The 24466-nt window shown below is 34.1% G+C and overlaps 1 protein-coding gene across 1 annotated transcript; it reads left to right on the forward strand.

Moving 5' to 3' along the window:
* The first annotated feature begins 22296 nt into the window (after positions 1 to 22296).
* Positions 22297 to 23280, forward strand: LOC100929967 (olfactory receptor 6A2-like). Its single transcript, XM_003759050.1, has one exon. The coding sequence runs from the start codon at positions 22297 to 22299 to the stop codon at positions 23278 to 23280; it is 984 nt and encodes a 327-aa protein (XP_003759098.1).
* The last annotated feature ends 1186 nt before the right edge of the window (positions 23281 to 24466 follow it).

The following is a 24466-nucleotide window of genomic DNA, read 5'->3' on the forward strand; positions in this document are numbered from 1 at the left end:
GAGAAAATAACTCTTTATTAAGAAAATATTGGGAGTTTTTTTCATGAGTTCAAGTAAAAAAAATGATGTTCTGCTCTCACTACCCCCTCCTCCTAGTTAAGACAGCTAACCATCAAATTGCCTGACCAGCCAAAAAACAGAAGGAGGCTCTGGTATATTGTAATAACTCCTTCAGTACCCTATACTAAATCAGAATTTGGAAGAGAATTCTCTTTCCTAGTGCTTTTTTCTGTAGGGTTGGCCAAATTCATCAACAATTAATAAACCTAGGAGGAAATAAATGCAAAAGTGCCCACACTTGTATTGTATGTATGCATCATCTTCTGCTGTTAGTGGAGATAATAGCTAAGGAAGACTATTCATTCTTTTTGCGTACCCATCAAGGGGCAAATTTATATGAAAGGTTCTGGTGTACCTTGGGAGTCTTAAATCCAAACAACACTATTGGGTGAGCATTCTTGACACCCGAGGAAGATAGTGGTAAGAGCAACCCTCTCCTTCATACACGTTTATCCACTGGCCAACCATTCATAACCTCTTTTTTTTATCACCTATTTCTGTAGTTAGGCTCCCAAGAATCATCTACCCCAGCTAGGGTTGTTCCAGGATGTTAACAAACTTTAGCAACTTAATCTTCTTCCAAAGAGAGCAACTAACCCCCCCCCCCCCAAATCCTGTAACAACTTAATGTTTGTTGAAATAATTGAACAATATATGCTCTTGTCCAGACTAGTGGCCAAAGTGACTAAGATACCAAAATTGAGATGTAAGAAGAAAATTGTTATTAGATATTCAATACAAATATAATTAATTTATCCTTTATTCTTACCAGTCTTCAGAATCAGTGAGTTTGTGTTACATTATGCCATCATGAAGGATTCACAATAGATCCCATTTTACTTTCAGTATTAACTAGTCACACTGTCTAAAACAAATGGATATGCATTTAACCACAATCTGTAGTGAGATTTCAAGTTAGAACTTTCTGTCCCCAGGATCAGGATCATTGCAATGTGTTTAGCATAGCCAAAGCTAGAGAAGTTGTGGCCAGCTAATTGTATAATGAGTATAATTCTGAGAACTCTAGTTACAGATAGATCTATTCACTGAATAGTCTAGATATAGCAAGCTTGTCATTTAAAAAAAATGAATGGGAAGTTAAATTACATTGTTTCATTCCCTAAATTCTTCATTTGTTTAAAAAAGAAAGAGAGAAAAATAAGGATTTATAATTGTCCCAATTGTAGTTCCCTGTGTGTTCTCACTGTCTGAAAATGGCACTTTTACCTGATGGTCAAATATGCAGGATGATATTTGTATAATTTAATCTATGCATAAAATTCTATCTGGTAAGGATAAAGAAAATCACAAATGGAGAATGAACTACATTTTGCATTAATTTGATTTGAGACATGCAAACTGGTTTCCTTGCAAGAGACTAATAATAATAATTCAACGAGAAGCATATGTGTTGGGTTCTCTGGTTAAGGGGAGTCTCACTTTGTAAATGTCTTCATCCACTAGTAAACTATCTACAAGGGAAATAGGAGTCCCAGATATTTACCAACAAGCAATTCTGTGTGTGGTATAAACAAAAGGGATTCTTTTCCTTTTTTTTTTTTTTTTTTTTTGTCCTGGGCTGGATTGTAACTGCTTCAAGTAGTTTATTATTTTACTTTGTCTAGAGAACAAAGTCCTCTCTCTCTCTCTCTCTCTCTCTCTCTCTCTCTTTTTCTCTCTCCTCCCCACCCACATATGTGTATATATACTTGCAGTGTCCCCCATAATTGACTTTGAGATGGATGATAAATATTATATACAGAATGAAGGGTGACCAAAAAGCTTCATGATCCTTTAGGGGAATAATCATTACTTTCTTGCTTCCTATAATGCCTCTCACTAGAGACTGAAGGTATCTCCTACTTTTCTAAGATTCACAAATTTCTTCAATATCTACCTAGATTTTTGTATTGATTATGAAACAAGGGTTAGTAGCTACTAATTTTTTTCATTTAAAAAAAGAAGTAAAACCATAGGGGAAATGGTCTGTGACAATATGCCAAAGACATGGGATATGGCCAACTACATCAAAAATGTCTTCCTTAAATTCTTTTTACTCCAGAAAGAGACAGAGGAAGTTGGTTCCTTCTCTGACTTAGAGTCGCAGCGAGAGGTATTTTCTCTAAGATTTAGTTGGGTCATTTCACTCAACTTTGTCAGATCAGCATTATATTCAGTCACACTCATCCCATCACCATTGTTAACTATAGCAATAGCTGTAGTTATAGAGTCTTTGTACAGAAGCCCAGAAGATTTTTAATCAGTGTCTGAATAAGTGCTTGACTATGGAAAAAAATTATACCTGGTGCTAAGATGAAGAAAAAAAATTATTTGACCTCTGAAACCTTATTCTTTTCTTTCTGTTGTCTCCAGAATTCTCTGAGAAACACTTTCCAGAAGTTGTAGTCCAACACTTTACTAACTGATAAACACTGAATGGTACCTTCTTAGTAGTAACACACTACGATACACTGTCATCAGAATTTTGTAATACCTTGTAAAAACAAATGAAATTATCCTTGAAATATACAATTTTCCATAGTCAAAAAAGATACTTTACTTAAATGTTTCTCATAAAATTATTGAAATCTGAGTTATATCGTCTAGAATAACATTGCAGCTACATTTTCAGTCTTCTCCATTTACTTTATACGAGGTCCCATAAGTCTTCAGTAGAAGAAATCTTTTGGGCCAGGGTAGGTCTTCAGACTCCATCTTCCCTGGGACCCAAAATAGCTTCCTAAAGTTTAGCAGAAGACTTTAGTTTTAGAACAAAGTTTTATTCCCTTCATTATTCCACATATCATATGCATGGCCCCCTAATTTTAACAGAGGAGGGATCTGTCATTTTGATTATGTTCTGATAGTTGTATTACTGAATGAAAGCATTATACCCTTCATCCTTTGGTCCTCTACCACTTCTACAAAAATAGTTAGCTTCATTATTCCCTCCCTCACTTGATCCTTTGTATCCTCTTCATCGACTTTGCTTCTGCAGTATAATTCCCTTGCCTTGTAGTTTGGAGATGGTATGACTCCACAGTAAATGTATTCTAAATTTATCAATTCTACCATTCAGCAAAAGGAAGAATGACCTTATGCTTACAATAAAACTGGAAAAACTTGAAAAAGAAAACCAGAACAGATTATAATAAATGTTAAGAGACCAAAACCGTTTGTATCTGTATCTCATTAAAGGCATAGAAAGTACAGTTACCTGAGGTGAGACAATTGACACTACATATAGAGCATCACATTACCCCTGCTAAGAAAAGTTAGATCTCAGCTGAACAGAAATACATAATTATACATACATACATACACATATACAGATACATAGAAACATTTAAGTTCCAATAGTGGGAGAAAGGAGCAAGAAAAGAAAAACTGCTCCAGAGTCCCAAAGATATGTGGGTGTAAGAGTGTGGCAGAATATAAGATAGGTAAGTTAAGTGATGGAGTGGATAGAACACCAGTCTCTGGAGTAAGGAAGAGCTGAGTTCAAATCTAGCCTCAGACACTTAATAACTATGTGATCCTGGACAAGTCACTTAATCCTATTTACCTCAGCATCCTCATCTATAAAATGAGTTAGAGAAGGAAAAGGCACATCATTGTAACATCTTTCCCCAAGAAAACCCCAAATAGGATCATGAAGAGCTGGACATGATTGAAATAGCTGAACAACAAAATGTGCTAACAGAATAATTGAAGAGTGAGCCAAGGAGAGTATCGATAGTTTGAGATTATTCTATTAAAGGAGGTACATGATTAGAACATTTTAGGTCCTTTCTTGAGAACCAGCTTCATGATAGTCATAATGTTGAAGCAGGTGGAGGAAAATAAAGAATAGCTGGATACAAAGAATTCCTCCCAAAATCCTGAAACACACTCTTCCACAAATATTGCCTCTTCCTCTCTGTTGACATGATGAATGTGTATGGAGTGGAGAATAAAAGGAAAGTGAAGAATGAAAGGAAAGAGAAGAGAAGAGAAATATAGAAACCCACTCACCTGAGAGCAATCAACTCAGACTTCATATTCTTATTTGAATATGAGGTCTGAATTGATGCACTGTTTGACCGAGAAACTAAATAAGTTTCTTCCACTATTCAAATCCTTTAGGGGGTAGTGTTAGCTTGTTTGTTTAGCTGATTACACAATTCCCTTTTTTACCTAATTAAAGATGGATTTTGATGTGATAGGGAGATCACTAGGCATTTACAGTCTTGTTTACACATTAAAAAAGAAAAGCAAACCAACTAGGTGGCACATTAGATAGAGTGCTGAGTCAGGAAGATTTGTATTCCCTACCTATGAAACCCTAAGGAAATGGCAAACCACTTTATATCACTGCCAAAAAAAAAATCTCAAAGGGGTCACAAAGAGTTGGATATGATGGAAATGCCTGAAAAAATATATTTGTTGATTGATTATGATGGTAGTTTGAAATTCCATTTTTATACTTTTTCTCAGACTTTATATAATACTTACAATTGATTCCCCATTGCATTCTTCAGAGTCTCCTTATTCCAATGTTATACCAATCCTCAAGGCTCAGCATAATTAATCTTCTTGTAGAAGGAGTTTAGGGGACACAACCCAGTTTCTTGCTATTCTTCTGCATAACTCGTTATTAGTTTAATTGAAGCTTTGGGATTGGAGAAGACTAAAGAAAAGAACTATTACATCATTTTGCCAATCACATGATCTACTTTTTCTATATATTTTTATAACCAGTAGAAAATATTTGTATGTTTACTTCTTTATAATATAGTTTAAGATCTGATAGTTCTGATATTTTCCCTTTGCCCCACCTTTTATTGTTTCATTGAAACTAGATGTGTTCTTCCTCAAAATGACTTTTCTCCTTTTTGTTTAATTTTATGAATTTAACTTGGTAGTTTGAGAGGCATAGAACAAAATTTATTATTGAATTTAAGTGGAATAACTTTTTGCATATTAACATGAAGCAAAATAGACAATTATTTTTTTCATTTTTGCTTCTATAGAAAGCATTTTGTAGTGTATATTTCAACTTTTTTTGTACTTAAATAATCTGTTAGTTTATGCATGATGTAGTGAAATCAAAAAGGAATTTCTCTATCTCTATTGAATTTTTAAGTGTAGCTAAGACAGTTGCTAGCACATAGAAAATAATAAATATTAGATGCACTGAATTCATAAAAATTAATTTCAGTATTTAAATTGTTATCATACTACTATACTAAAACAGTTGATTGCTTTGACTAATATTTTCTACCAGTCTTTGAGCTAAGTTATTATCATGTTTAACAATTATTAGATTCATGGTATAAATTCTACTTGGTCACACTGAAATATTTTTGGAATTTATTGCAATAGTCTTTTTTGCTAATGCTTTCTTTAATGTTTTTGCTTCGATATTTCAATGATATTCATCTTTCCTTTTCTTTCTCTACTTTGTGTCCTTACTATGAGTATCTGAAATTATATTTGCATCATGAAAGGGTAGTGATAGTGTCTTTGTTCTCTATTAATATGAAAAATTGTTGTAGGATGGGCTTTTATTTTTTTTTTCAAAGTTTGATAGAAAAGCTTTATAAATCCATATGGACCTGAGTTTTATTTTTTTTTTCCTCTGCATATTCATCATGACTTACTCAACTATTGTTTGTGGAATAAAATAATTTAGATAATCAATTTCTGTTAATCTGGACATTTTACATTTTGTAATTATTCATACATTTCATTTATTTTTTTCATATTTTACATATACTCACAGCAATTTCTAATATTTTAAAAATATTCTATTAATTCATTATGGTAGTTCTCCCTTTTCATTTTCATTTTTGTTTATTTCATTTTCTTCACTTACTTTTAAAAATCAAATAAACTGATTTTCTTTGAATGTCCTTTCAAGATACTAATTCCTTTTTGTTGATCATTTCAATAGATTTTTTGGCATCCAATTTGAACTCTAATTTTTAGTATTTTTATTTCTGTGCAAGTTTTGTATGATTAAGTTGGATCTTTAGCATTTTTTAAAAAATCTTGTACTTATTCCATTATTATCCTCACTCAGTTATTACATGTTTAAAAACATGTCTTTTTATTCAAAAATTGCTTTAACAGAATTATTTGTTTATGTTACTTTATCATTTTATTTAGCATAATGATTTATTGTATCTCTCTTTTGTACTTGACCCATTAATTTTTTAGGATAATACAATGAAGCATGGATTCTTTATTTTGCCCTTATTGATTCTCATTTATTGCATAAATGATGCATTTAAAATTTTTAATATTTATTCATTTGTTTATGAATTCATGATATTCTACATTCTAATGTATAATATTGAAAGTTTCTGTAATTGTCAATGATCTATTACATTCAATTAAAAAAATCTTGGAGACTCCTTAGCTTTTTTCTTCTTTATATTGTTGTTATACTTGTCTGCATCTGACCTCAGTTCATAGAAGTTTCTAATTTTCATTATCTAGATTTTTCTGTGTTCTTGACTGTAACTTTATTTATAAGACAAACACTTCAAAGATACATAATCAAATTTTGTCTTGAGATTATTTTTTAATAATTCATTTTCTCAGTTTTTTCCCTTTGTGGGAGAATTGATCCCATTCATATTCTTGCCTATAATTATTGCATATTTCCCCCCTACATCAAATACTATTAGAATACCTTTTCTCATTTTTCCTTATCTTTAGAAGAAAAAAAATGAAGATTGGAAAAAAGGGAATGATATCAACATTAGGAATCTACATTTTATATTATATATTTTTTACAATTTTATCCCACCCCCTTCCTCTTCTTTTTTTTCTCGGTTCACTCTCCAAATCCCATTGATCACACTCTTTTTTTCTCCTTTCATAAGTTCTTTCTAGTTGTGTCTAATTTTTTTTCTCTTGACCATTACCTACCTAATTGTATTCCTATTTCCCCTTTCTTTCTCCTTTTCCATCATTTTCTCCCTCTTTTCTGTCCCTGTTACTGTTCAATACACTGTATTTCTAGCACTGTAATGATTTTTTAAAAGTCCTCTTGTCTATCCTAGATAAGAATGATGTTAATGAGATCCCTATAATCAACAAGAGTGCCTGCATGCTTTGTGCCATGTGCTTTTTTCAGTAGTAATGATGCAAAGACAAAAATGATACAATTATTGTCCTCAAGGGACTTTATTCTACAGGAGAAAATATATAAAATTAGGCACTGGTTTTAGACATTGTGGATGTGAAGGAAAAGTTAGAACAACAACAATATGCATAAGTATACACACAATAAGTAAATATAAAATATATACAAAATGAAATCCTGAGATTCCAGTTAGAAGAAAGAGTAAATTCTTTTACATACCCTCTTCTTTTTTATGGTATTTCTTTCTCACCCTTCCGCCTTCTTCCTTTGCTTCCTTTGCAGGGCTTTTATCATCTTGAGTCCAAATTATTTAAGCAATTTGCTTTCATTTCTTTTTTTATTATTATTACAGCTTTTTATTGACAAAACTTATACATTGATACTGTTTCAACATTGACCCTTGGAAAAACTTCTTTTCCAACTTTTCCCCTCCTTCCCTCTACTCCCCTCTCCTAGATGGCAGGTAGTCCCATACATGTTAAATATGTTAAAATATATGTTAAATACAATATGTATACATATTTATACAGTTATCTTGTTGCACAAGAAAAATAGGATTTAGAAAGCAGGTAAAAATTACCTGGGAAGAAAAACAAAAATGCAAGCAAACAATAACAGAAAGTGTAAAGGCTCTGTTGTGATCCACACTCATTTCCCATTGTTCTTTTGCTGGGTGTAGCTGATTCTGTTCATTACTCATCAGTTGGAACTGATTTAGATCCTCTCATTGTTGAAGAGAGCCACTTCCAACAGAATTGATCCTCACATAGTATTGCGTTGAAGTGTATCATGATCTCCTAGTTCTGCTCATTTCACTTAGCATAAGTTCATGTAAGTCTCTCCAAGCCTCTGTGTATTCATCCTGCTGGTCATTTCTAATAGAACAATAATATTCCATAGCATTCATATACCATAATTTATTCAGCCATTCTCCAATTGATGGGTATCCATTCAATTTCCAGTTTCTAGCCACTACAAAAAGGGTTACCACTAACATTTTTGCACATACAGGCCCCTTTCTCTTCTTTAATATTCTTTGGGATATAAGCCAGTAGCAACAGCGCTATATCAAAGGGTATGCACAATTTGATAACTTTTTGAGTATAGTTCCAAATTTCTTTCCAGAATGGTTGGATCTATTTACAACTTCACCAACAATGCATCAATGTCCCAGTTTTCCTGCATCCCCTCCAACATTCATCATTATCTTTTCCTGTCATCTTAGCCAATCTGACGGGTGTGCAGTGGCATCTCAGGGTTGTCTTAATTTGTATTTCTCTGAACAATAATGATTTGGAACACCTTTTCACATGGCTAGAAATAGTTTCAATTTCATCATCTGAAAATTGTCTGTTCATATCCTTTGACCATTTATTAATTGGAGAATGGCTTGATTTTTTATAAATTAGAGTCAATTCTCTATATATTTTGGAAATGAGGCCTTTATCAAAACCTTTAACTGTAAAGATGTTTTCCCAGTTTATTGCTTCCCTTCTAATCTTGTCTGCATTAGTTTTGTTTGTACAAAAACTTTTTAATGACATAATCAAATTTTTCTATTTTGTGATCAATAATGATCTCTACTTCTTTGGACACAAATTCCTTCCTCCAGTCTGAGAAGTAAAATATCCTATGTTCTTCTAATTTATTTACATTCTCATTCTTTATGCCTAAATCATGAACCCATTTTGATCCTGGTGTATGGTGTTAAGTGTGGGTCAATACTTAGTTTCTGCCATACTAATTTTCAATTTTTCCAGCAGTTTTTGTCAAATAGTGAATTCTTATTCCCAAAGCTGAGATCTTTGGGTTTGTCAAACACTAGATTGCTATAGTTATTGACTGTTTTGTCCTGTGAACCTAACCTATTCCACTGATCAACTAGTCTGTTTCTTAGGCAGTACCAAATGGTTTTGGTGGCCACTGCTTTATAATATAGTTTTAGATCAGGTACAGCTAGGTCACCTTCATTTGATTTTTTTTTCATTAATCCTTTGAAATTCTTGACCTTTTGTTCTTCTAGATGATTTTGTTGTTATTTTTTCTAGGTCATTAAAATAGTTTCTTGGGAGTCTGGTGTAACACTAAATAAATAGATTAGTTTAGGTAGTATTGTCATCTTTATTATATTCGCTTGACCTATCCTAGAGCATTTAATATTTTTTTCAGTTGTTTAGATATAACTTTATTTATGTGGAAAGTGTTTTGTAGTTTTGCTCATATAATTCCTGACTTTCCCTTGCTAGATAGATTCCCAAATATTTTAAACTAACAATTTTCTTTATTATTTTGTAATATGGTATTTTTGTTTGTTGTTTTGGTTTATTTTCACTGTAGAATATAAAGAATAAGGTTTCTGGTCTTGAGGTGAATACACTTTAGTCAAGGAAGGGGTCATGTATGTGAATATATAAAATTTATTCAAGATAATTTGACAAGGTAGTTGTTAGCTACTAGGATGGTAAGGAAAGGTTTTATGTGAAGGGTGATGCTAAAGCTAAGACTTGAAGGAAAAGTTTCTGTGAAGTTAAAGATTCTCATATTATTTCTTCATGCTCTGTTTTCCAGGACTAGCTTTAAAAATATATATATATACACTCTATATGTTATTCATTTTTCCAGCTCTGTTTTTTTTTTATTTTATACTGATATTCCTTATGTCATCAAACATTTATATTTCATTTCTTCCATTTTTTAAAAGATGTTCATGATTTTTCTAAGGTTTCCAAGTTTTCCTTCTAATAGGCTTATTTTTTCTCTTTAGCATTTTAACTGGAGTTCTAATTTTACTTCTTACCTTTTTTTTGGTTTGTTAATTAGGCATTCCAATTAGTGCTGTAATACAAATTTCTGTTTCCACCAGTCAAATAATTTGTCTGGTTTCTACCATTGATTCACATATCTCAAGGTCATTGGTTTAAAAAAATTATAATCAAATAAGGATTATTAATTTATTAATTTATAATATGTTTAATCAAATAAAAGAAAATAGAAGTGGAACCATAACTCACATGTGATATATACATATATTCTATTTGATCTCTGGACCTAATTATTCCCCAAAGCAGATACCTGTTCTAAGTTTCCCTTACCACTCCAACTCAAAGGGATTATTGCCAGTTTCAAGGCCTGGGTCAAAAGAGAGTAGAGATCAATAATTATTATTCCTCTCAGTAAAACTGAGGCTGATTGTATGTGGTTCATTACCTCTACCATTGGTCTCTGTAGAAATTTTGAGTTGTCTTGATTTCAGTTGCATGAGCAAAGAAAATATTAGATACTGGTCTGATGTAATTGTTGTCAAGGTTCTCAACTTTCTGATAATATATTGTCTTCTCCATTTCTTTCTGTTCCTTTATTTCAGAACACAATCTGTAAGGTTTCTCCACTTTAAGGTGGCCATTACTTCTTCTCAGAGACTCTTTTAAATAAAAACAAAAAGGGTATCACTAAATTGCCATACGAGTAACAATGTTTTTTTCCTTCATAGAGCTTGTGTAGTAGAGGGAACCATAGCAACTATTCAGTAATAAGTACATACTGGAGGTGTGTAGACATTCCCAGTGTATGGACTGCTAGGATGTACATATTTTAAGCATATTGTATGAATTGTAAATACTTTCATTTGAGTATATTGAGAACAAGCCTCATACTTTCTATTAACATTTGCTGCCATCTTGTGCCAGAAAAATCAGTTTCTTACTATTTCCAGTGTTCTTTCTTGATTCAAGTATACAAAACTATTCATAAGAACTTTCATGTCTGTAAAGTAAAATGCCTCCAGCAACATGAACTGTTTCCTGTATTCATGGATGGAATTATGTTTTCCTAAGTACTCCATGAAAACCTCTAACTGCTGCCATTCATCAAATAATAAGGTGCTACCTAAGTAATGAAACCTGAATCCCTTGGGATCATACCCTTGCTTCTTGGTCTAAATTACTCTATAACCCTTCACATGAAAAGCAGTGTGGTGTAGTGGATAGGGAGCTGGCCTATTAGCTAGAATTAAGGCCTGCTTCTATAATATACTGGTAATGTGATACCATGCAGGTTACTTAACCTCTCAGTGATCTCCAATCTTTTTTTTGAGATCTAGCACAGAGTAGGAGAAAGAGTTCTGGCTATGGAACTAAGAAGTACTGGGCTTGAATTCTGCCTAAAATAATTACTTTTTATGTTATATTGGACAGGTCACATAGTCTATGTGGGATTATGGTCTCTCATTAATAAAATTAAGATCTAAGAGTGAAAAACCTTCAAGATCCTTTCTCAATCTAAATCTATGATACTATGATCATGTAGTTATTCCTGATACTAATAATACAAGAAGAAATAAATCAATAATGATTGGTTTGGTGCAATAGTCATTTTTATAGATGGCAAACTCTCTGGTGGAAGTCTCAGTCTCTCAGCTCTATTTTCATGTGATGGATAGATTGCATCAACTTTTATCATCATATTTTTTGACTCATATGATCTATAGAATAGGTCATCTGCATCCTGTCTTTTCTGCCCAATAGTTCATGATCTAATCTTAGTTGATATCTATCCATCTCTGCCAGAAGCATCTAACCTAATGCCAGACAGAATACAAGTTATGGATTTTTTGTCAGTCCACAGATGAAATTGAGTTTCGTACATATGGACTCAGTGACAGTATACTTCAAAGCCAAAAAGTCCAATATGGACTAATTAACTTCACTGTTGATGAATTCTGTATTGGAAAATGTAATAGGTTTGTGGTTATTGTAATTGTTCTGTTTGAACTTGCATGAATAAAACTTGGACGACTTATAAAGAGACAAGATCTTATAAGTTTGTTCACTCTTTGGGCCAGAACATTCAGACTAGATCACTTCCTTTTGGTTCTTCTTAACCATACACTTACAAGTGAGATGACTGAATAGCTAAGTAATGATAGCAAACTCACACATTTTTGATAGTAGTTTTCAAATTCCAGAAAAGTTCTGGCATCAGAAATCTCTCTTCCTCAGGCAGACTTCATCTCAGTCTTCAATTTCTCTGGTTATATAGTATTAGTCTAAAGTCTCTACCTTTTATCTATCTATATGTCTGTCTGTCTATATCTATCTTTCTATCTATCTATCTATCTATCTATCTATCATCTATCTGTCTGTATATATCTGTTTGCTTGCCTGACTATCTCCTTATAGGTCATCTCTCTTAACTTTATATTTTGTTACATAACTCTGTAAGTTTCATTATATTTTTCATAGTTACTTTAAATGGAATTTTAATGTAAGTATATTTGCACTGGGCAGTGAGGTGGTACAGTAGATAGATGAGTTCAAATCCAGCTTCAGATACTTAACCCGATTAGCCTCAATTTCCTTATCTGAGGAAGGAAATGGCAAACCACTTTAGTGTCTTTGTCAAATTGAGTAAAGAAGAGTCAGACACAATTAAAATTGCCGAACAACAATAAGAACTACCTCTTCCTCTCATGGGGAAAAAGTTTTACCTTGACTAAGGATTTCAGTTTATATCAAAAGTTGGAAGCTGAGAGAAGCTCCACAATCTTCTACTCATTAGAGCCCTATTTAAAATCATATATGAAACTAATCTATCCATCTTGTGAAATCAGCAGAAAGCAGGATAATGACATCATCAGAAAATATCAGTAGTCCTGTTGCATTAGAATTGACAGATAGATTAATCACATGTATTCTCCACAAGCATTTTTAGGGTATGTTTTATTTTTTAACTGCTATAATATATATTTCTGGCAGAATATGTCCTAGGTTTGTGGGAGAAATATTAATACTAATATTGAGACTTTCCTTAACATCATTTCATCAAATTCTTTTGTTGTGAACTGGTTGTATCCTCTAACTAATCAGTAAAAATAGACATATCAATAGAAACTAATGTTTTGTGAATAGACATGGGTCCAAAGATTACTTTGTGCCTGTAGTGCCTTTTCTGGGGACCTCACGTATAAGCAGGGATTCCCCCAGATGCTATATATTGATATATAATTCTCAACTAATTTGAACATTTCAGCCCCTGTTCTCACAATATGACCTTAAGAGCTTATTCAATTCCATCTACCCTAAAAAACCCAAACTAAAAATATATTTTAAAGTATTTATTAACAATTAAGGAAAAGTTCTTGCCAGGCCTATACAGTTTCTGGGAGAGCCAATCAATTTAGTAAAACTGAATGGAGTTATACCTGAAGTTCCCTTTTACTCTGACTACTAACTTACTTTTACGAGATTAGATGGAAAACCACACTATTACTTTGTAAGTAACCACAGCCTATCTTTCATAAGACTATTATTTTATTTATTAGTTTTGGGTTATGTGATTTATACTTACCTCAACACATGGTTATGTGCCTTTTTTCCAAGATGAGGTATGGATACCTTGCTTTACTCAGAGAAAAGGCAGATAGGACAGAGTTGCCCTGCAAAGCTGCAATCCATGCAATCCATGATTGACTTCAGAGCTTTCGAAAGAGGCTTCTCCTTTTTCAGGTCCAAGAGCCCTGTCTTGCAAAAGGTCAGGACTGTCACATTTCTTCCACTTATTCCCATTGTAACATATTCAGTCCTACTCCCCTGGGATAGCTTAGAGATCTTTGATAAAGGAGGGGGTGGAGAGATAAGTCTTGTACTTCCATTTTTCCTGAGTGACATATGCAAGGTCCTTCTCTTATTAAAGAGATGGCCTATTAAAGACCAAAGCCAAGACCTTTCCTTATACTCCCATCCCTAACTACTTCCCAAGCATGTTTAAGAATCAAATCAAATGAAAAACAGTCTAGCACATGGAAGGTACTTAATGTTTGTTTCTTTCATTGATTTCTAGCCTCCTCCCCCAAAGTGATTCCTTTTCAGGCGAGTTCAGTTAAAATTACACGCTCATTCTAATTTCTAGAAGCTCCCACTTTCCTAACATGATTAACAATTTATAGCTGATTCTTGGGGTCTAGTCAAGATTCCTTGGTCTATACCCAAACAAAAATTATGCAAATACATTTTAATACAAAAGCCTTTTTGTAATTATTCTAAACTCATTTAATTGATTGATTGACTTGTTCTAGGAATACATTAGGGAGAAAGTACTAACTGTCGGACATGCACAGAGATCCTGAAAAGTCTCATAGAGGGAGAGAGAATTTGGGATGGACTTTGAAGAAAATAAATAAAAAACAAGGTTAGGAAGGAATGTCTTTCAGGCAAGGCCATATGATAGCCTGTATTAAGTTAGAAGAAAGGGAGATGGAATGTGTATATGAGGAGAAAAAGTGAACAATATGTCTTGAATATTGAGTGAGTAAATGGGAATGATATATACAATCCCTAGAAAGGTTGGCTAGACCAAGTTTGCAAAAGGCTTAAAATATCAAGTAAAGGAATTTGGTTTGAATCAAAGAGGTGATAGGAAGCTTCTTGAGCAGGGTAAGGACATGGTTAGATATGTGTTATAGGAAAATCACTTTTGCAACCCTATGGAGGATGGATTAGAGAAGAGAGATTTGAGTCAGGGTGACCCATTAAAGGACTAGTTCAATAATCTCTTTGAATGACAATAAAAATCTGAGTTAACATAGTATCCATGAGAGTGTAAAGAATGGCATAGATGCAGAATTAATTGTGGAAGTGGGATAATGATTATAACTAGCATTTATATAACAAGGTCTGCAAAGTGTCTTCTCATTTGATTTTCACAACAATCCTTTATGTTTATTCTCACAACTAGTACTAGTATCATCCCCATTTTACAAATGAGAAAAATGAAATGCAGAGAGGCTAAATAATTTGCCTAGAATCACACACTTGTTTAGTATTAGAAGTCTTAATTCAAAGCCAGAGTTCTTGAGATTGACAAAATTTAAACAAATGATTGACTATGTGGAGAAAAAAAGGAGGAGAATCAAGGATAACCCAAAGAATGTAGATTTTGAACCCTAGAACTATCATCTTTCTTCCTTTCATAGTGAACCACAGGAAAATAATTTTAGATCCGCTATCTACTTACTTAAGCTTCCACATCTTCCTCACTGGTACAAGCAGTGATGACTACCCATATTTTTTCACTTCTGGTCAAAGGTCAGGAAGATCTGAGGTTCAATGATGCCTCACACATTTTCTAATTATGTGACATGGGGTGAGTCATTTAACTTCTCTTTAAAAATGGGAATAATAATATCCCCCTCAAAAAGTTGTTATGTCAACAAAAAGATTGCTCATAAAGTGATTTACAAACATTAAATCATTATAAAACATTTTGTTATTATGATTTTATAAATGGAGAATTTGCAATTTAATCTAATAAGTCAAAACTTTTTATCATTCAAGTTTTTATAAAACAGTAATGCATCCTTTAAGTCTTTTGTGCAAGAGTTCCAATTTCTCTTTTCTTCCTTCTCTAATATCCATTTCTCAATATAAATCAGCCCATATTTTCTCCTTCCCCAACAGTCCTTCATAGTAACTCATTTAGTCAAAAACCTCTGAGCTATCTCAGGGGAGTAGGACTGAGCGTACCACAATGGGGATAAGTGGAAGAAATGTGAGAGTCAGAGCCCTGCCCTCTTGCCAGGCAGGGCTCATTGACCTGCCAAAGGAGAGGAATCTTTTGAAAACTCTTTATTCACCCATGGGTTGTAATTTTGCAGGGCAACTTTGTCCTATCTGTTTTATTTTTCTCCATAACCCTCGCTATAATCTGCACTCATCTTTTCCAGAAATTTAGGTATACCAGGCTTCCAGAAAAGCATTAGTCAAGAGCAACCAACTAAAATGATCAGAGTCTATGGTAGTCTCATCTTCACCCAGGGTCAATCCTTCTATATCCCTCCCTGCATCCATTTTATCTAAATCTTGCTTATCATCCCCATTTATTTTATTCTTCCTAAACCTCCTTTTCATGTACCTATCCTGTCATTTCTCTCTATGCTCCATTATTCCTACACACACACACATCTGCTGGTGTAATACAGATGCATTTTATATATTCAGAACCTTTTTGGGAAGGTTGGTATAGTTGAATGCATTTGGATTTGCTTTCTGGGAACTCATTGACTATCATATCTGATGTATATATGGAGATGTTCTTGAAAACTTTATTCTTAGCTCAGCTAAATCACCTGAAAGGAAGCTGATGTGTCCTTATCCCATTCCTAGAAGGTCCTGTATCTTCATTATAGCCTGACTTTCTCAGCAGAAGATAATTCTATAGACCTGAATATATTTGCTAGTCTATTCCTACAAGACTCAAAAAGCTGGGGTTTGTGCATGAAAATCTTTCAGCTAGAATCAGATCTGAGCAGCAGAACTTTCAACAGGTAAGTATGTAAATTAGTCCAAATATCCAGTTTCCTACTTAATTTTCTGCTTAGGTCATTTTATTCTATGGGTTCAGGTCACCAAGATGGTAGTAAATATGTCTGAAAGAAGTCACTGTGGAAGGAGGATGAGTTAACACCCAGTTTCTTCCTAACAAGAGAAGTCACTACTTTTTTGAATCCAATTATTTCTAGGGTCTTTGGAAGAAGAATGTAGGTTGATGAGAAATATGGACAGAGAAAAGGCTTTCTATTTGTGAAAGAGATGGTAAGGAAAAAGCTATGAGCCCAAGAACTTGAAGGTCCAGTTGTGGGGTTTTTTTTGTTTGTTTTGTTTTGTTTTACTGCATAGTTAAATGTCTTTAATGTCAATCAACTGTGTGACTAGAATTGCAGGCACAATTGAATATATAGTTTCAGAATTGGAAGAGACTTCTAAGATTGTCTAATACTTTTTAATGGGTCTTTTCTCCTGCAGAAGCAATAATTTCATTTGTAAAAACTAAAGAAAAAAGGAAACAATGTTTCACAGTGAAAGAATGAGAAATTTCAAGTTAAAGGGGTATAAATTCAAATTCTGGCTTTGCTACTTGCTATCTGTGTGACCTTGAAAGTAAATTAACCTTATAGAAGTTCAGTTTTCTGATCTATAAAATAAAGGTTTAGCCTCTGAGTTCTCTCCTAGCTCTATACCCATGATCCTGTGACTACTATTTTGTTTGGGGAAAAAAGTAGAGAACCACAGAAATGAATGCAGAAAATGAAAAGCTCAATGTAATCTGATATCATTGGAAAATATTTCAGGGAATTGGCAGGACCAAAGTTAGACCCTGAATGATGGGTCAGATTTATATGTTGGTGCAGGAGCAGAGGACAGTTTGGCTAGGGAAATACATTAAGGAAACTTGTCTGATGGTTCCTAAAGATGTCAGATTGAATTGACAAAATGGTACTCAGTGAAAAATTTAGGCTAAATCTCAAAGACAGAAATTAACAAAACTAATTAATACTTATATGGCACTTTATATGTGAAAAGTGTCTTCGTTACATAAGTTCCATAGGAGGATATAGAACAAGTTTCATTATCTCCATTTAAAAGGAGAGAACTGATGTTCAGGGATATTTAGTGACTTGGCTTTAATTCTAAAATTAAGTATAAAATCTGGTAAATACTTTCAGATACAATAAGTCTATGGAGGAGAAACAATGTGAAGGGTTAATTTTGGGGCAATTGTGACAAAACACTAGACTCAGTATATCTGCTTTTACAATTTTAAGAACTTAAATTGTGACCCAGAAATATATATTTGTTTCATCATCTTTCTCATATGACTATCCAGCACTAAAGCACTGATTGCCACTTTCTCTCTAATTAATTAGGTTGAATATATCATTATTATCCATTCACTCACTCAGTCATAAATCTTTATTAAGTGAACTCTCCTTGAATATACAAGTCCTAGGTCTTTTTTTTTTAATCACTCCCGATTCTAGAGAATCTGCAATATTCTTGGAACTACCTTTTTTAGTTATACCTATTACATTTCATTCCCGTTTGGTTTATTTTATTACATGCAATTTTCCTTCCTTTATTTTGGTCTTTAGTTAATATGCTACCATCCTATTTTTTTATTATTCATTATTTTGCAGTTCTCACACAGCTCTAAAATTTAATGTCTTAAATTCCTTTCATTATGCATTACAAATTAACATAGCCATCAAGCATATTTGTACCAAGATGAATGTAATCCCCTTTTCTGCATATCTCCAATAACTTAGTTTGACCCACTTATGAAACTTATCACATATTGTCTGGATTGTAATTATTTGTATAAATATTACTAACAGTGACAATGAAATATAGAAACATATTCAGAGGAGGGAAGTTGGAATGGAAGAAACACAAAAAAATCATGTCATTATGAAAAATAGAGAAAGAAATGAGAGTAATTAACATGGAAAAAAAAGAGGCCCTAAGGCCTCTGTAGTCTTGATTGATGGCTTAAAATATTTGAATAGTGACATGTGAAAGATATTTTATTCTATTTAGTTTCAGAGAACAAAGCTAGAACCACTGGCAATAAACAAACAACTGAATGGATGGATGGATAAATAAACAAATACTTTTAAAAATATGGAAACAGACTAATCTGGCTTCAAGTCTGAGTTCTGTCATAACTTGCTGGGTAAGCTTGGGCAATTTCTCTGGAAGTCAGTTTAGTCATCTCTAAGGTAGAAGAGTTGAGATAAAATATTTTAAAGAGGTTTTTTTCATGTTTAAGATAATATGAAATTTCAGGAAGACAAATTTATAAGTATTGTTTAAAAAAGAAGACCTTATCAGGTAGAATTATTTTCTTTTCCCACCAAATTCATACTCTATGAGTTAAAACATTTCTTGTCCCAATTAAATCCCTTAAGGGCAAGAATTGTGTTTTGTATATCTTTATTACCTTTCAGTTTGCATAACATGGTATCATATACCTTGGTAGGCTTTTAGTAAATATTTGAATAGATAAATGCACAACTATAGAACATAAAGAGGTTGAAATACTGTCAAAGACTTCATGTAGAATAGATTGTAGCAGAAATGGACTAGAGAAAATGAGGTCAACCAGGAAGCTGTTACAAGTATATAGGTTTAAAGAGTCATAGGACCAGATAAAAGTTATGATCACAGAACTAGCGTAGGGAGAGAAAATCTAGGCACTGTCATTAGAATAAATTGACAGGATATGAGGAATGGTTGAATATGATTGAAGGAGAGAGATACTGAAGATAAGTTCAGAGTAGGATTTCTTAACTTTGAGTCTATGAACTTTAAAGAAATGATAGTTATATTTCAAATATTATTTTTATTATAATTCAAATATTATCATATTTACCAACTAATCTTCATTTCTTTAATTATTGGAGTGTATGAATATATTTTCAGATGGAAATTGTCAATTTGTGTTTCTTTATCTCAAAAATTATCATTAATTTTCCCTTGACAATTAATGATTGGCCATTACTTAGAAATTTATGTCATTTATCTAATTAAAATAAAAACAGAATTGTAAGTAAAAGTGACAAAAATATTGTTCCAAAAAAGGCACCAAAATTAAAGACTACTGACTACCAATATAGTTGTTCCATAAGGTAGAAGCAATGGAAATCAACATCTGATCAATGATACCATTAAGATTAACAAGGAGGTTGCCAATTATCTAACTGGAGTTTTTCTTCTGCTTGATCACTCCTGCTCCTTCCAACCTTGAGGAGACCTTCCCAGAAGAGTCATCAAAGGCCCCAGAATCTCCCAACTATCTCCTCAGAGAGTAGTGTCCAGTGTCTCAGTGTCCTGAGAGTAAGACCTATACCATTTTCTTCAGATTAATTTTGCAGCACTTGTACTGAAATTAAAAACACTTAATTATAACTGTCAAAAACTCTTGGAAAAGTTAGATTTTTTGGCAAAAAACTGATTTAGATTAACATTTCATATCATATATCATGATGAATTCAAATAGATCAATGCTCTAAAAAAAACTACAACTTTTTAAATGGGGTAATACATCTGTCACAGTTTAGTAGAGAATGAAAATTATCTTTTGTTCAGTTCTTATCTACTCAGGCAGCATAGTACAATGTAAATAATGATACCTCTGGAGTCAGAAGACTTGGGTGCAAATCCTGTCTCTGATATTTATCTTGTGATCTCAGGCAAGTTGATTAATCTCCCTCTTTTCATATCTGTAAAATAATGAAATTGGGATTGGAAAAGATAGCATCTAAAGTGCCTTCTAGGTTTATGATCTTATCCTATGAACAAATAGAATAAATGTTGAGACAAAATAGTGGGAACAATTTTTAAAATATTTTAAAAAATACTTAGAAACTGGGTAGATAGCAACAATTGCCTACACTAAGGTGAGAACAATGGAAATAAAGATGGGGAAGACAAAAGAGATATTAAAAAGATTGAATTAAAAGTAATTAATAATTGATTGCATTTGAGAGGTAAAGAAAAAGTGAGAAACAATGATACCACCAAGATTTCAAATATAGTAATCTAAGTGAAAGAACAATGGGCCAATGGTTGACTGAATATTGAAAGGTGATCACAGATAGTGGACAGAAGAGAGAAGACAAACTATTAAGGGAACAAGATGGTTAGAAAAATATAAGGTGAAACAAGAGTATTTAGTACCATGAAAATGAAAGAAGGGATAACCAACAGAGTCTAAAATTAGAGAGAAATAATGGGAAGAGAAGACTGAGAAAAACCTATGAGTTTTGGCTATGATGTTCTTTAGAGCACAGTTTTCATAATGATGGGATCGTTACAATCAATCAATTCAAAAACAATTATTAAGTTTTTAATATCTGCCAGACACTGGGCTAGCTGACAAGAATGCAAAGACAAAAATGAAACATACAATTGTCCTAAATGAGTCTACATTCTTATGGAAGAAATCCTTGCTCATTTAAAAAATATTCTATATCAATATAATAAAACTGAGGATTTTGTTCAATGGGGAAAGATACTAGAAAGTGGGAGAATTAGGAAAAATTTCTTACAAAAAGGTATTTTTTTTTCATTTTTGAGTCTTGCTCTCTTACTCAGGAGATTTGATCAGCAGTGGGCTTTGACCTTATGTATTTTCAAGCTATGTTGGTTCACACTCTCTCCTCCATTCCTTCTTAGGTAACCTGGTGGCACTCATCTCAAGAACTAATCATATAAATGCCTAACTTAGAGGAGGCATCCATTCAGTTTAGCACATTGCAGTTCAAAACTCCCAAACCCAGTGAAACACCAGCTTTGACCTTCCCAGTATCAAGGATTGCAGTCATGGGCCAGCAGCCCAGGTAGAATGAATGTAGCCTTCAAGATGAACTTTGAAGATTCTAAGAGGTAGAAATAAGAAGGTCATTCATTCTAACTGTTGAGAATGCCAGGGCCAAGACACAAAGATGGGAGATGGAATGTTGTTTGTAAAGAGATGGGTTGTGAAAGCCTTATGATGTGATGTGGAAGAATTTGTATTTAGTCCTGGAAGTATTAGAGAGTAGCTTGGTTTTAGTGAATAAGGGATTAACACCAGAATTATTGAATAGGGGGATTCTCTTGCTTTGTGAAATCACTTCAGCAGCTAAGTGAAGGATAGATTGGAGAGAATTGATGCATGGAGGTTAATGAAAAAGCAAGCTGTTGCAAGAGTCTGGAAAAGGAATGACGTGGGCTTGAATTAAGGTGGTGACTGATTAAGAGAAGAGGATGAATGCTAGATATATTATGAAGGAGGTACAGATTTTCTTAGGGTTCTTCCCTGATTCTTGATTTTCTGGAAGAAGGTATCTTGCTGTCATACTCCATGCATTTTCTTATCTCTTCATTAAAGGGAAACAGTCTATTTCCTTTTTTTTCCTATTTTAAGCCCCCACTTTCCCATTTAAACTCCAAAGTATTCATATCCTACATGTAGACACCCTTCAGCCTTCAGCTAATTTTAAGATGTCCTGAATCTGATAGATGGTAAAACCCTTGACTTATATTACCACCTCTTCCCAATATGTTCTTCTCTAATTCATTAGCCCAGTAAAAGGTCTTCTAGACCTCCATTATTGCAATTTTCCAATATCAGTATAGTTACACTAGTCTTTAACAATAGAAATAATTTCCACTTGGAGGCTGGGGAGTGCTATTCTTTCACATAGATTGTTAAGTCCCTTTTCTCCAATGAAATTCTATTCCTTCTTTATAAGGTACCATGCACAGTGGAACCTGGCCAGCATCATGGAATGGAGGAATCAGAGTGGACGTGTGAGTGAGTTTGTGCTTCTGGGTTTCCCTGCACCAGCCCCTGTGAGGGCACTGCTGTTTGCACTGTCTTTGCTGGCCTACCTGTTAGTGCTGACTGAAAACTCACTCATTATTATAGCCGTGAGAAGCCACAGTACTCTCCACAAACCCATGTACTTTTTCTTGGCCAATATGTCTTTCCTTGAGAATTGGTATGTCACAGTCACCATCCCCAAGATGCTGGCTGGCTTTGCTGCGGTGGAGTCAGGAGCTGGACAGCGCATCTCTTTCTCAGGCTGCATGACACAGCTCTACTTCTTTCTGGGCCTCGGTTGCACTGAGTGCGTGCTCTTGGCTGTCATGGCCTATGATCGCTATGTGGCTATCTGTCACCCGCTCCGCTACCCTGTCATTGTTAGTGGTAGGCTCTGTGTCCATTTGGCAGCTGGCTGCTGGGCTGGAGGCTTTGGCATTTCCATGGTAAAAGTCTTTCTCATTTCTCGCCTTTCCTACTGTGGCCCTAACATCATTAATCACTTCTTCTGTGATGTCTCACCACTACTTAACCTCTCCTGCACAGACATGTCCACAGCTGAGCTCACTGATTTTGTTCTGGCCATTTTCATCCTGCTGGGTCCACTCTCTGTCACTGGGGCCTCCTACGTAGCCATTGCAGGTGCTGTGGTGCGCATTCCCTCAGCTACTGGCCGCCAAAAGGCTTTCTCCACCTGTGCCTCCCATCTCACTGTGGTGATCATTTTCTATGCAGCCAGCATCTTCATTTATGCCCGACCCAAGGCATTGTCAGCTTTTGATACCAACAAGCTGGTCTCTGTGCTCTATGCTGTCATTGTGCCTTTGCTCAATCCCATTATTTACTGTCTACGTAACCGGGAGGTCAAGCTGGCTCTGAGCCAGACCTTGCACCTTCACCGCAACTGGGAAGATAGTCCTAGAAAATCTGGTAGGGATAGGTGAAACAGGAAAGGAATAGAACATAGGCAAATGATCCAATGCGTTTGTTTATTCACTCTGTAATAGTGATTAAAACGAAAAGCTGGGAATGAGTAACCCATTATTAAGGCCTCCTAAACATCGTGGACCAAATGAAAGGGTTCATGGAGGCAAGATGCTGGCAATAATTCAATCCTGGTTCCCTGTAGTCTAGGGCCATGAAGATCAACATGAAAATAGTTCAATGATATTTTCCATAAGACCACTAAATGTAGCTTGCATAATAAGCCATGTCCTGGTGGAGAAATACGGATAAAGGAATGAATGAGAAAAAAGAACAACTTATGGAAAATTCATGTCCCTAAATAGCTCTTCTATAAAAATTTCTCTTCCCTTGTCTATCTGTGTCCTTTTCTTAGGATGAGGGAAGTTGGAGGGAGAGAGTCATTATGGGAAAAACACAAGACAAATAAATGAATATAAAATTCGTGATTGGTGGTTATTAAGTTATTATTTCACAATCTTTGTGCCCAGAACAAGTGAAAAAAATCTTCAAATTTACTGTGTGTGTGTGTGTATGTATGTATGTATATAGGTGAGATAGAGAATCCAGACCAATTGAGCAACTCAAGAATGCTCCTAGACAGCTACTATTAGGAGTAAGGCAAAGCAAATCATCAGGTTAAATGATTTATGCAATGTTAGTCAGTTTATTGTATCTTCCCACTTCAGTCTTTTGGAGTCATATACCCTTGGTTTCTTAAGGGATCAGACCTTTTTGAAATCACACTGTAGCATTCAAAACCACAATTAAAAACCATTTTTCAATCCCGGTTTTGTCATCTGTGTCCATAAGTTTGTCCATAAGTCTCAGTTTCCTTGTCTGTAAAATAAAGGAGTTGGACTAGATGATATTTCAGGTGATAGCAAACTCTGTAACTATAGTCCAGTGATTCACAACACCTTTGCCAAATTGTGCCTACTCATGGGTTTATTGACAGTATCAAATAAATGAATATAAGTAAAGTATTTTGAGGGCAGCTAAATGGCACAGTAGGGAGTATGTCAGGTCTGGAGTCAGGAAAACTCATCTTCCTGAGTTCAAATTCAACCTCAGATACTTAGTGTCTCAGTCTAGCTAAGTCACTTACTCCTGTTTACCTCAGTTTCCTCATTTGTAAAATGAAGGAAGGAAGGAAGGAAGAGGGAG

Source organism: Sarcophilus harrisii, chromosome 2 (assembly GCF_902635505.1).
Source record: "Sarcophilus harrisii chromosome 2, mSarHar1.11, whole genome shotgun sequence".
NCBI classification, from domain to species: domain Eukaryota; kingdom Metazoa; phylum Chordata; class Mammalia; order Dasyuromorphia; family Dasyuridae; genus Sarcophilus; species Sarcophilus harrisii.

What these genes read in the sequence shown, in the direction of transcription:
- LOC100929967 (XM_003759050.1), top strand. Translation starts at nt 22,297, where the DNA reads ATGGAATGGAGGAATCAGAGTGGACGTGTGAGTGAGTTTGTGCTTCTG.